Source organism: Neolamprologus brichardi, chromosome 20 (assembly GCF_056152115.1).
Source record: "Neolamprologus brichardi isolate AB-2024 chromosome 20, ASM5615211v1, whole genome shotgun sequence".
NCBI lineage: Eukaryota > Metazoa > Chordata > Actinopteri > Cichliformes > Cichlidae > Neolamprologus > Neolamprologus brichardi.
Genome location: NC_142123.1, coordinates 2,717,192 through 2,731,854, shown reverse-complemented (window position 1 = coordinate 2,731,854; position 14,663 = coordinate 2,717,192). Strand labels below are relative to the sequence as shown.

The window sequence follows — 14,663 nt, the reverse complement described above, 5'->3', positions numbered from 1 at the left end:
TGGCCTCTCCTAAAGCCATATACAGCTTTTAATAGTCCTTTAATGTGATTTGTCCTCCACCTGCCTGTCTCGTGCAATGTGCCTGTAGACAATGATGAGGCTGAATTATTTATCTGCATCAGCTGGTGCTGATACAGACATAAAACTGCTCATAAAACTCTGAGTAAGACTCAGAGTTGTGTTGCCTGCACTGCTTGCTGAAGCTACACAATCACATGACGTCTTGGTCCAGTATAATCACGTGCAGTTGTTGAATCTTAACTACTGTATATATCTTTTCTCACTCCCCTCCCCCCCTAACAAAAATAATTGTAGTACAGCAAGACATGACTAATAGCTCATTATCTAAACAGTACACATTTATGTTTTGTCCAGCACCACATGTGGCCCTGTCATCACTTTGGTGTGAATATGTCACATCCAATAAATATTTGTCTAGCTAGAGTTTCATGCAAGTGTGAGTTCTGGGTTCGTGGGGGAGATGCAGGATACAGTGGTGGAGGACGACATTCGATGGATGGTGTGAGTTAACCTCCTAAGACCCGAACTCTTCCACGACATGCATTTTTAATTTCTCTTTGATATTTGGGCTGATTGGGGCCCGATGAATGTAAAAAGAAATTATTACCAGATTATTTTTTTACCTTATTTTTGTTTTTAAGAAAAATGAGAGCCACATATGAGGATATTCGTTTAAAATTTTGATAGAACAGTAGCAGGATAATGTCCTCATAAGTGGATATCAGGCCCATGCAGAGATGGGCAGTAATCCGATTACTTTTTTCAAGTAACGAGTAAAGTAAGGGATTACTATTGCAAAAACGGTAATTAGATTACCGTTACTTTCCCGTAGGAACGCTGCGTTACTAAAACCGTGATTTTTTGCGAGAATGTCTCATGACAGTGACGTAAGCGAGTGCGACGTTCGTGACAACAGCTGTGCGCAGATCAACAATGGATCATATATCGAGTGCGGGAGAGAGTATGAGCGTGCAGCGTTTAAAGCGTGGAAGTACTGACCTTACTTTGAGTTTGATTCCATAAAAAGTGACAAAAACATTAGTGTCCGTTGTGCGTGGGAAGAAAACTTCTTTTTACAGCGAAAAAAACCCTAAACTTCCGAGCAAGCACCGAGTAGCTGCGACGTAATGGGAAACTCACAGAGAAACTCGCGGATTCTTCCACTGACCGCTGCACACCTGCACCAGGGTAAACCTCCGCCTACCCCACTCCTGCTTTACAGGTGAAAATAGAGCAACAGGACCGCTAGTCTTTGACTTTATTTATTTTCTGCTGTGTTTTACTTGCATCTATTTGAAAGACTGAGTGTAAACACACAAAAAAATATTTTATTTTATGTGCTGGAATGTGCAGAAAATAGGTTTAAATATTAAACAAATTTCTTCCAGTCAGAGAATGTTGCAGATAATTACATTTTTGCTTGATGCATAAAGTTAAAAGATTAAAACTAATAAAACAAGTTTTAAAAAGAGACTTTTCCATTTGATTACATTTTGTATGATGATTATGCAGAAAAAGTAGAAATGGGCTGAAAGATCTATCGCTTTATCACCTATTCAGGTTGTAAATCGTGTTTTTAAAAAGTAACTAAGTAACTAAGTAATTAATTACTTTTGAAAATAAGTAATCAGTAAAGTAACGGGATTACTTTTTGGGGGAAGTAATTAGTAATTAGTTACTGATTACTTTTTTCAAGTAACTTGACCAACACTGGGCCCATGTAGAGCAAAATTGAGTATTTTGGTCTAAATAACCCAAAATGTGACAGCAGGTCCTAGGAGGTTAAAGATTGGAATTGCTCTGCCTCCTCCAGTTCATCAGGACTGTAGGCCTTCCACTTTATCATTTCCTTTTATCAGTGCTCGCATGTTTTTCTAGCAGCTTGAAAGGACACGGCTGTGGCGCTCTTGTACACCTGAGTCACATGTGAACCTCAGCTCTGGCTCATAGGTAGTAAAAACAAAGCTGAACTTGCGCTGAAAACCTAAAGAAAGCCTAAACAGCAAAGTCAGGAATCAAGAAGTTGATTAGCTAAGAACCTGACCTATGAGCATAATCGATAAAAACACTGTTATCAGTAAATTCTTATCAATAGCCATACCAAGGCTATTCAGCACTCCTAGAAGAGTGAGGGTTTGGCAGGAGGAGAGTAGGATACATAATCCTGGGTGCACATGGGCAGACTGACAGACCATGGGGAAGAGTGAGAGAGGGAGAGGGAGGAGAAAACTGGAAAGCAGAGAAGGAAGTGCATTATAGTGGAGTGTGAGGCAGAGAGGGAATGTAGTTGAGAATAGAGGAGAAGGAGGAGACTGAAAAAAGGGACACGCACTTGTTAGGTCATGTGTTGAAAAAAGAAGTTAGGGAGAGATTTCTCTTAAAGCATCTAAAGAGAAGCAGACGGTGTGCTGAAAGGAAAAAGATATCGCAGCTACCAATGCTTCACTGGGCATAAGCTCAGTTTTTGTGAGCTAGTCTGTATTCAGCATTGACCACCTACCAAACAGGCTGAATGAGTAAGGATAGTGCAGCACAAGCTCTGAGCCTTGCACATGCTGAGACCCAAACACATACCTCGGCCAGCAGTACACACACAGGAGGACCAATGCAGCTCCAAGCTTCTACAGACAAAGAGGAGATGAAGGTAAGTAGCTAAAATTCAAAGAGCTTGTCACATTTTTGTCGGTCCAACTGTGTCTCAAACTGGGCCAGCTTAAACGTAATGCTGAATTTGTGCTTCAAAGGCTGTTTGAGTCTGGCACAGTGTGGACCTTACTGTGACTGTCACAATGGCTCTACTGAGGGTCATGCTGTAGTGCACTCTCCCCTGGTGGGTTTTAGCTGATCAAACGAAGTAAAGAAAGACTAACTAAGACAGTAAAGAATGGGAAGAAAATCAGAACGGTAGAAAATGAAAGATGTTGGTGAGTTAGGACGTGTGTCATTGTGCAGTGTTGGATGATGCTCGGGTGATATTTGAGTGTTTGGAGTTTTAAGGCTGCATGGAGTTGTTGACATGACTGCCGAGTGATGCTAAAGTCAGCGGTCTGCGGTCTGCGTGCTTTGCTTACTTCACCACATTCACACAGCTCCACAATAACATGAAGTTTCCATTATTTTCCCAGATAAATGTAAACTTTGTAATATGTTTGAGTTCTATTTTTTTTATGAGAATGTACAGTTACAGTTATGGATGTTCACAAAATTACATGAGCGAGTTTTGGAAAATCCCTCTGCAGTTACATCATAGTGCTCTCCTCCTATTTCATGAGAACATGATTTGGAGAGCGTTTGGAGAAGAGGCCATGCGAGCAACATTCCTAAGACATTTGCTGGCAGCTGGACTGTGTTTTCAACAGCTGGATTAACTGGATGGGTCATAACTGACCCACACCCAGACTGGTGGAATGACTGCGGAGAAGCTCATGATTCATGCGGTTACGCCACCAGGCTGGTTCAAATTCTTGCAAACTCTATCTGGTCTGGGTCACATTATGGACACTGAGAGGAAGAAATCTTTCTACACTTTGGAAAGATTTGATAAAACACAGTGTCACTTTTTAAAAATTAATAGGAAGCTTAATGCAGTCCTGGTGTGGAAGTTTGTGCTGGCTAAAGCTTAGTTCTTGTTGTTTAGATGTTCACGCAGTAAACATTTGTAATTGTTCAATATATCTTCCACCCCCACCCCAGCCCTCCCCATTAATCTGTCCTCACAGCCAGAGCAGCAGAGCTTTCTTTATACAGTTTCTTGGGAGAGAAACAGAGACGGTCTTGGAACGTGGAGAAGAGATAAGCATGCTTGATGTGAGGATGTCCAGCTTGGGCCTCTTTCTCTTTCCCTCATTCGCTCACTCCCTCTCTCCTCCAGATGGTTTGTTTCTGTGCCTTCCGGCCACAGCTGGGTGGCTGAAATGTCTTGAGGCTCCTCCCCTTAATCTTTTATTTTTCTTTATTTTTGCTTCTTTTTGTTGGGAGTTGCCAAGCAACGAGCACTGTGCAAAAAAAAAAAAGTTATTTGAGTCTAAGTAACAACAATATTTGTTTAAGCCCCTTCTATCCTGTCCTTCACTCCTCGGGATGTTGAGCTGCTTCTATATTGGATGAGACTGGGCCTCTCAGTGTAACAAGGCTTAAAGAAAAGCTTAGTAAATAGTCCAAAATACAGTAATGAATCAAAAGTGAGTTATTTTGCATCTGCCTGGCACTGCATTATGCTTTCATTACTCTTGGTGGACACACTTGAACGTTTCCTCGCTGTCTTTTGAATTCAAAATACAAACTGTTGCATCCTTTTGTTCTTCAGGCCACGGATTGTTTTGCTTCATTCTTCTTGCATACCCGCGCACTGCTACATCAGTCTTTGTTTATGATCGTTGCTTACTTTAGCTGTAGACAGTTGAGGTCGAAATATAAGCCAGCAACTGAATCCAGAGTAATGCTAAGGTCAACCAACAGTGATTGCTTGATAAATTCGGCTTCAAACACAAACAGTCCAGTACGGGCCGGGTCTTTTATGTCTGGGACAGAATTTATACGGGCAGCTTAACTGCTGAGGGCTGCTAATCAAGTTAGTTAAATTTATACAAGGTGCTTAACACCACAGAGATGATGGATGTCCCAGCTGAAGCAATTAGCACAGGGACAGTATTATGCTACAAAGTAGTGAGGATCCAGAACCATCAGAGTCCTAATCGTGGGGATGCAACAGGTGTCTCGGTTGTAGCAACAAACTGTCAACACTGTTTGCTGAAGGGAATTACAGATACCATCGAACAGACTCTGTAACCGCTCTTTAACTGTGAACCTTATGCATTCTGCATGTGGTCATTTTGGTTCAGTCTATTGCACGTTATGACAGCTTGGCCCATTGAGCTGTGGCACCAGTGTGAATTATAGCTGCTCTCTGTCTTTCACTCTGGCAGATGGACCCGGTGCAAAAGGCTGTGATCAACCACACATTTGGAGTTCCTCTGATCAAGACCAAGCGACCAGTCATCTCCTGTAACGTCTGCCAGATCCGCTTCAACTCAGAGGTAAATAAATAAATGACGACACACACACACAACATCACTGCCTCTCATCTTGTTTTCATTTTCTTTATGGCACTGAAAATATTTTATTTTTCTCCAAGTAAGAATCAACCTTTTGTTTTGGAGGACTGTTTGTCCTGGTTTGCTCTCCCTGGAAGCTGGAACTAACAAAGTGGATGTGGTGCATTTGTTTGGGTTATGTGTTGGCCGTTGCGACCTGACTGGAATTTAATTTGTTTTAAGGCAGCGTAGACTAAAGTAGTGCACTGCAGCACCGAGGCTTAGGCGGTCCTGATGAATGTGTGAACGAGGAATAAAAATCTGGATTTTCTGTTGTTCATCAGTACTGATAAGTTTGATCTTAAAGTTGTAGATTTCCATTTCTCTCTATAGAAAATATTCAACTTTAAAAAGCTTAATTAATTGGGAGCTCCTAATTGGAATTTATTTGCACGTTATACCCTCGGGCAATTCGCAGACACGACTGATGACAAATTAATGAAAGCAAAAAATCACATGGAAGTATTTTATGAGTTGTGATGCCAAATATTTTTTCTGTTTTTCCCTTTTTTGTGTCAACAAATAGGATAGACCCATGACAAAACCAGTACCAAATGTCATATGTGTGGTGTATAATTTGGCTGCAATACTCCCTATTCAGTGTTGCAGACTTCAGGGCCAGGGCGTTCAACCATCCACAATACACAACATTAAGGAGTGGGTCAGGGCTATATATACACATCAGATCTACAATCATGGTTTCCGTGTGGTCAGGGAGCTGCAAGGCTGTAATCACGAAGCTTCTCTTAGCCGGGATCTGTCCTGTATATCTTCACAAGCAACAGGAAACAGTTAACTCGAGATGTTTATATAATGGAATACTTTAAGACCCAAGGATTGAGAGCCAATACTGGCTTTTAGTTAAGACGTGTTCTTTTGTATGAAGTTACAATCAGTAAAGAATCTGAAGACTTTGAATATTAGATTTTATGGTTAAAATATTGCCTAAAGAACAAGAAGATACTTGCTGTGAAGACCCTGCTGTCCCCTGAAATCATATGAAGGTTAAAATGTAACCAAAGCAAGCGCAATTATTTAGAAGTGGAGGGAGCATTTCTGCTTGGAAGCCATGTTCATGTGTGAATGATCTTTACACCAGCACCCTGCAGAGATTCATTTCTTCTCTTTGTCATTCACTGACGTCAGGTTGAGAGTGGTATCTGGCCATGATCTTCTCTGCTCAGGGAAAGGTGACTCTTTTCCCCTTAGTACTATATCAGTGTTTAGTGCAGTGGTGTGCTTGCAAAGTTTGGGAGATATCAGGCTGTAGAGATGTCTGCTTTCTCTTGAATTTAATAAAACAGATGAGCATTTGGTGATCAGAGAATCAAAGAAATACTTTTCTGTTCAATTCCAGCATTAATGTGTTTCTCATTCTGGGTAGGTGGATGCAGGGCCTGTGTGGTGGCTGTAGTTTGGAAAAACACAACAAAGTTTTTTTGACGGCTACTAGAAAAAGATGTTGTTACTGTCAAAAATATGCAAAGAAAATGTCAAATATATATTTTTTAACTAACATTGCCAAACCTCAGCCGCTCACCCCAAAATAACATAAATGGATAAACAACACTACAAGCCAAGTAAAATATGTTTGATTCAAAAGCCACAACATAAAGTAAAAACGGAGTCTACGGAGTTTGTAGAAACGTTGCCTTTTTAAAGATGACATAAAAATCTCAGCTAAAGCTTACAGCCCACAATGAGATCTGGCAAAAAGTCTAGTCCAAGTGGACCTTGGGGATGCCCATGTCCACACCTCATCAAATATACAATAAGCAATAAGCAATTAAGCCCTCTTGCAGTATTACTGCAAGGAGAGTAGATAGCAGAGGGATATATCATGTAAATTTAATTCGGCTATATACTGTCCCTTTAATCGAGTAAAAGTCTTGTTAATAAGTTAGTGTTTTTCCAGATCAGCTTTAACTCCCATTACCTGGACAGGTAAAAACATACTGCAGTACATCATCAATGTCAGACTTGCAGTCTTGCCCTAGTTGTGACTCCCCATCCACACTTTGCGTCTCAGGCGTACAAGGCCGATGGGGCGGGTGGGCAAGTGGGCGAGTGGACAAGTTTGTGAATGCGATCACTTGAGAATGAGGCAATGTAGGAGCTTTAAATTGAAAGCATAGGTGTATCTACTAAAATCTCAGACGAGTTTGAATCACAGCGATCTCGTCCCCAAGGTCAAAGTTTTTGTGAATGGGATAAGTCCAGAATGTGGCTATTTAGAACTTTTAAATTGATACCATTAATGTATCTGCTGGGAGAATGAGAGGAATACAGGCAGATGCCAGTATTTTTGTTTTTATTTGGAGATTGTGGGGCATTTCTCAATATGCGTACTTGTGCGTACTTGCGTTCTCGTGTACTCGTGATACGTCATCAGTCGGAGACCAAGTACTGTTCCAATTCGAAGTACGCATCAAGCCGAGAACGCGAAAAAGTCCCGGATGTGTTCTCGCTCCGCCCGTTTTATCGAGCATGCATCGGTGGTGACTTGTGTGGACTTGGTACAGCTAAATATCCCAGAATGCATTTCGTCCAAAACTCAAACGCGGCAATGGCGGACGAGCGGGGCTAGAAACTTTTAAATATTACTCTTTCTGGGTCACAAAATAAACTTTTAAGTTCTTTTCAAGCGAGAATGTAGCTGTGTAAACTTCAAATATCTGCTCAGTTTATCAAGATATCATATATTTCCAAACGAGCTCCGACGTTTTCGGAGACGTCTGTGACCCGCCAGCTCCATAGCAGACAGCGAGGTCGAGGATTATTACAGCCGGCGAGAACAGCAGACTCCCGGCAGATCGTTTTCAACCCCCCCGCGGTCTTTTCGCTACTCAGGTTAAACAAACCCCAAACCCCAGTAGCTGTCTATTGTATTGAGTGTCCACTAAAATAAAAATAAAAGCGTTCTAACATCTCACCTGCTTGTTTTATTAAGGTATGTACATGTACACTATTTTTATTAATAGAGATTTCACTACTGAGGTTAAACATGATATAAAAGTCACTTAGATCACTTCTAAATGTTAATGTTTGGCTTATTTCGGCTTTTTATTTGTTCCTGAGTAAACCGGTTTGGCTGTGATTAAAGTTAAGCTTCATAACATATTACTCACAGTTAAATTAAGAGGGGACGGCAGTAAAAACTCCGGACCTGTGACATCATCAAGTACGCTGGTGTTCCAATTGTGCAAATCGCGAGTCCGTGCTCGCGTTCTTGAGAATTGAGAAAGGGCCTATGCATCGGAATTTCATGAGCAGGACCACGCCTCCAAACACGCTCCTTCCAGTTGTCATCTATATAGGTTCCTCCAATTCTGCCCCACCCTTCCTCCCTCCTTGTTCTCAATTCTTTAACTTCTTCATTTCTATTTAGTACATGGGGATCTGCCGGGCCCGGGAGCCATTGCCAGTCCCCTTCGAGGCCTTCCCCAAACCGCAGCTCGATTCATGTCAAAGCGTTCACTTTTACCTACTAAAACGCTGTCAAACCTAAAAGGACGTGGGCCCAGCTAGTGAAATCAAATTCAAATGAATTTATGATGGATGAAGATAATACAGTGAGAAATACTTCAGGAGAATCTGATGTTGCATTCTCAGCTTCATTTTCAAGCTCGGGCACTGTCCTTGATGTAGACATTCTTTTCCTTTATCTGCCATATGTGAGCTGAAAACATTTTTGGGTCAAAGAAGAAAGCGAGTGGGCTTTTTATGGAACGTCATGGCTACTGTATTTGTCTTGCTTTACCTCCTGTCTCCCACCCACGTTCACTTCATTTCCCACATCATTTTGCCATCATTTCTTTCATCCCATATGATCATTCTCTACTGTCTCTCTCTCTAAGGAACCTTTTCCCCCTCTTGCTGGCTGTCTCCCTCTCTCATGCTGCATTATTTACTGTGTGGAAATGCCCAAAATTGCCTGCCACTACTTATTATAAGATGCATTCGTCAAGGGCATGGATTAGTGTCTGGCTCTGACAGCCCCAGTGCATCTTGGGAAAGTGGTAGAGAGGAGATTTGAAGGGGAGGGGCAGGGGGAAAGGATAAGGGGGGAGACAGTTTGTGCCCCATTGTCTCTGCATTGTGTGTGTCCGTGTAAAGAACTTAATGGTGGTTAATGCAGAATAACCTTGATGCCACGCTGCATTAGTGACATCACAGGCTCTGTGGAGCTGCATTGACCAGCGTCACAACTGCTGCAGTATGCTGATATGCATCTCTTATTTTCACCCGCTTCCTCCCTGCTCACGTCACGTTTATCTTTTCTCCTCCAACCACGTTCACTTCGCTTCTTGCTTGCTTTTTTGTCTCTCTTCTCTTTTTCTCCCTCTCTTCCTATTTCTTCCTTTAGAAATGCAGCTCTGCAGCAGCTCTGCTTTAATAACACAACTCCCCCCTCGGAGTGATGATCATGTAGGAAAGCAGTTGTTCACTTCAAACTCTCTGCATAATGAAACACATGCATCACAAACTGGCGTGGTGCAGTTTTTATTCTCTCTGAGATTTGTGTCTCTTTATATCCTTTCCATTTTTTGCGTTTACCTTCTCTGACTTTCAGTTCCCTGTGCTTCATTCTCCCTCCCTCCTCTCCGCCCAGGACCCCACAGTGACACTCAGCTGCTTGGTAGTTGATCCCTTTGACTTGCTGGGAGAAGTCAAGAAAACCTCTGTGCCCGCTTTGCCACGCACTGCCATATACCTTTTAATCTTCCCACATTCCCCTCTTCATCACGAGAGATTACTTCTCTTTCAGCACTCTACACCTCCACCCCTTTCTGCCTGCATGCAGCTCTCTCCACCTTGATCTGTAGGCTTTGCGAGTGCAGGTCCTTAAGACCCCTTTGACAGGGTACAGTTACAGCCTGATGTGTCATCCTGGTTTAAAAGAAACATGTGATCTTCTTACTTGCTTCAGCCAGTGCTCAGTGTTTGCCATGCCAGCTCGTTTGATACACTCACACACTCACACAGACACACACAAAGCAAATATAGACAACAGGGTTCGGTAACATTACTCATCGCCCCCTGCCTGTTTTGCCGAGCCAGTCTATCGCCACACTTGAGCCTCTGGTCAGCACGATGTCCTAAGTGTCAGTCAAATTCCTGAGGCAGCTGTCAACGACTCATCCCTGGAAACCAACTGTAATCCTGCTACTTAATAAATATCTTCACCATTGGTCCCTTGATGCAATCACGTGCCATGGCACATCAGTTCACTTGACTTACAAGTGCAGTCCTGACTGAATATGTCTATATCAGCAAGTAGCTACTTATTTTTTCATAGTTGGACACATAATGTGAGAGAGGGGTGATGAAAAAGGGCCATAATCCTATATTTGTGTGAGTGCGCGTGTGTGAGAGGGAGTCAGTGAGCCAGTGAAATGACATGTGTTTCTGTTTTATAGTCACCATACTGCGAAGCCAGACAGCTATGTATAGCAACCCCGCATCACATACGCCGCATTTTACCCGACTTCCAAACATCTGTGCAGCAACACAGAGGCTAGAAACCGACTCCCATAACGTCCCATATTCTCTTCACAAATAACTCGCTTGTTTACTCAGTGAGCAAACACATTAGGCAGTAGAGAGCATGTCATCGGGAGATTGGACACAGTGACTTCCATAATAAATCTCTGCAGCATTTTTTGTCTTTGCTGGAATGCCGGCTGAGCATGCAGATCCTTATTTTATATTTCCTGCCAGATATTAAAGACAACAACATTGATGCCATGTAGTAGACTGTTAATGTTTCAACACACACCTTCATAATTTGTTCTTAATTCAAATAAGGGGACAAGGAGGGCAGGCAGTCACTTCATCATTGCATCTCTCTTAATATCTCTCATGTAATCTATCTCTCTGCTCACTGCCTGCTGCTCATCGTGACTTTAGTCCCCAGAGTATATTAAATATCGTGCTGTCATAATGGCATGCATGCATGCCAGGTGCCACACCGAGTCTAATTCCACCCTGTTATATACCTGGGCATCTTGGCATCGGTGTTCACTAATGAAATAACTTGTTTTCTTTTCCATGCTCTTCTTTAGAGCCAGGCAGAAGCCCACTACAAAGGGAACCGCCATGCCAGGAGAGTCAAAGGCATCGAGACCTCTAAGAGTCGTCCTCAAGAAGGAGACAAACCTCACACCCTGCCCCCCACCTCCTCCCCATCTCCGCCTGGAGCTCCTGGCACAGCCCCAGACAGTGAGCCCAGCAAAGCAGGTGAGAGAACAGAAAACTACTGCCACAAGCAAAAACTGGGAAAAGGCTCGGGAGAACCTTGTTGAAATAATCATTTCAGTCCACGCAGGATGTTCGGCAGCTTATGGTCTTTGTCAGAAAATGAATGGGAAAATATGCAAGAATAACAAAGGCGTCTAATCACAGTGGCTCTGCAGTTTTTATGAGCATCTCGTCTCTATTTGTCGTCGGATTTAGCCGCAGCACATCTTATAGTAGACAGTGCGGTTCCACAGACTGCTGAGACTGATAATGACTGTCCCACCTAAAATCTAAAAAATAAACATTTAATTTGGAAGATTAATAGCTGAACACATTTTTTAGTTGCCAGTGCCGTGGGAGTCTTTTAAGTATAATTGTAATGAGAGTTCAAATGAAAATGTTGAAATTCAGAATATCGGGAAAGTTGCTTTGACCTATAGGAGTTGGAAATAGCTGAAGCAATCCAGTCGTTAAGTGATGACGTGACGAATCCTACTTCCGGGCCTAAAGTAGTCTGCGTTTAATATGGCTTTTGTGTTGTTAACATGACAGTCAGTGATCACTGTTGACCTCCCTTGGCTTTTATTACCGCTAATCATTTATTTAAGCTCAGTTTTTAAACCCTTAGGATGTAGCTACAGCCCAGCCCATGCAGCAGTATATGAATGACTAACCTCGTATTGTGGATGGATTATCTCAGTTGTTCTCCTGGCTGAAGTTTGGTCCTTTTACAGCATCCTGCCATGCGATTACATTTGTTCCTGACCACCGAGAACACTCAGGTTAACTTTTATCGAGTGGAAAAAAAGTTAGCTTGTTTATATTATGCTAACTTAGCTGTGTTGCTAGCGGTCAGGTAGCACATCATTATATACCAGCTAGCCAAACTTCAGTAACCCTACAAACGTCACTGCTGTTTAGTTTTCTGTCTTCATTTATGCTGGAAGTGATAACAGAGCTGTACGTTTTAATTTGTTTCCAAAACCCCGCAGTCAGGACATGCTATATTGTATTTAGATAGAAGCTAGCGAGCTAACTTCCTGCTAACTTCTAACTCCGTTAAATGTCATAAATTCCGTTTTCATGGATGCCTGGATGTTAAACTCAATTGTTACACCTGGTAGAGCAGAACGCTGATCATTTTATTAAAGATTAAAGATTTTAGACAGTTTTTCAACTCTCAGTAATGCCATAGTGATCGTTTGATATATGGACCTGCAGCGGAGTTTAGGCCCAGACACGGCTAGTGACTTCAGACTGAACAACCGGATAAGTTCAGATTGCCTTTACTGCCTAGTCACAAAAACATATATTATTAAACCTAATTGAGCCTTCAAGCTCAAGTAGGCAGAATTATACAAAAGGAAAACAACCCCAACAAAATCTGAAAATAGACTCCACTCTCTTTCCCAATACCCCGCCTAATAAAAGTATGTCCAGTCTGATAAAAAACAGACTTTTGGCTTCATGTGGGATTCAAGCTCTGCTTTTCATCACCTGATCAGGTCTGAATTTGATTGGCCAGACTCTTTCATAATGGATTAGTTTTTTCAGACAAGAGGATATTCAGGAGTCTATTTCCCATTCAAAACAATTACAATATGCCACAAAGTTTGTATGAATTTTCTTTTTTCCACTGACATCCAGACTATTTTGGCTTTTCCCAACTATGCTTCAAAACTTTTGGTCATTTAAAAAAATCATTTTCAGTCACAGTAGGGTGTAGCAGAAGTAGACCTCTTACACTGAAATCAAACATGACATGAAAGGCTGATCGAATCATCATTACCGTGCCAGAGTTAATCTTCTGTATTAGTCAAGATAAACAGCAAGACTTTATTTAGTTGTTCAATCTAAATCTGGTTTGTGTCAATCCATTTAGTCTATGAGCAGGAGAACATGGTATGGCAACATGGCAGTTTGTACAGTAGTAAGCTACTGGGAGGTACCACACCATGTATACCACATTCAACATAGACTACGTTGCCTGACCATCCACTTGTCAGTAAGACTGATTAAGACAAATGAATAAACGGAAATCTCATCCAACCTTTAAAAGGACAGAAACAGCAGCTGATCTGACTTTAATGAAAAGTAATTAACTGTAAGCAGATTAATTTATTAGTTAATATGATGCAAGGCATGATCAAAGCAGTGCAAGATCTTCCTTTAGCAAAGGATCTTTAACTTTGTTCCCGTTGTCTTAGTCTTTCCTTTATCCCTCTGGTTCATCTTTGCATTTCACAGTATAATTTAGAGGCTGGGTTCTGTGCGCGTCTGCCATTCTTCTCTGTGCACCAAACATTTCCATTCCCTCAGTGCCACCACTCTGGTCTCGGATCAAACGCCAGCCAATGAACAGACCAGTCGTGTTTTGGTGACATTTACAAAGGTTTCTGTAGCCTACTGTTTACCAGACATTTCCCCCTTATTGATGGGAGGGCACAGAGCAAACACGATAAATTAAAAGATGAAACTCAGGTCCAGAAAAAGCCTCAATGCAGCATGCCAGCGCGAAGAAGCAAAGGTTTTCACATTTCAGTGTCTCTTTCTGTCCATGAACGTAACACTTAAGGTTTTCTTATAGTTAGTCTCAGGCAAGTATGAAGGCCAGTCCTTTGTGCTGTCTTTCCTCATGGGGGATCTAAGGTCAGCTAAGATAAGTCCTCATTAGTGACACTTCCTGCAGTGAACTCCTAGATCATGAGAAACCAAACAAGCCTGCAATGATCGAGCTCTGAAAGTAGCAACATGTGAAAAATGCCTTTTTCCAACCAAGGACCTTTCTTGTGACCTTGGAACCTTGCCTCTTCCTGATTTTGTTGCATGCTTGTTTGTGTGTATATATGTGCGTGTATGCATGCCCTGAGTGTGATCTCAGTGGTTGGGGGGGCTATGGAGGAGAGCCAGATGTCCATTTCAAAAACTGGGAAACTACTGTCTGGGGAACAGACATTTTTTTGGGCTGTGGAGTTTTGGTGGAATAGAGCAGTATTTGTCTTTGATGCTGAGCAACATTTCTTATCAACAGACTCTTTGTTGCTCTCAGATTTCATGCAATATCAATATCACTTTAGACATTCAGATAGTCTGGGCTACTATCAGATATATCGTTTGTGAAAAAGAATTCACCATAATTTGGGATTAACATATCAAAAACAGAGTACATATGCAAACTTGCTGAGGGCCGAAACAGTGATAGGTTATCCAATATTTACAGATTTTCAGAGCAGGTCATGAGTTTTACACCAGTCAAAGGATTTGTGGTTAGCATTGTCCCCAAAAAAGGAGGCACTTGGCTCTGAGAAA

At 41.9% G+C, this 14,663-nt stretch overlaps 1 protein-coding gene across 5 annotated transcripts in view; it reads left to right on the top strand.

Annotated features, from left to right (window-relative positions):
- Positions 1 to 14,663, top strand: part of znf385a (zinc finger protein 385A) — a 65,278-nt gene that overhangs the window by 38,116 nt on the left and 12,499 nt on the right. For 3 of the 5 annotated variants that reach the window (XM_087833990.1, XM_087833991.1, XM_087833993.1), the window contains exons 3-4: positions 4,947 to 5,057; positions 11,180 to 11,354. In XM_087833990.1, coding sequence (XP_087690116.1) covers positions 4,947 to 5,057; positions 11,180 to 11,354 — 286 coding nt within the window. Of the gene's footprint in view, positions 1 to 2,268; positions 2,666 to 3,522; positions 3,829 to 4,946; positions 5,058 to 11,179; positions 11,355 to 14,663 lie in introns of those variants that run through there. The other 2 variants (XM_087833992.1, XM_087833988.1) reach the window with 2 other exon arrangements.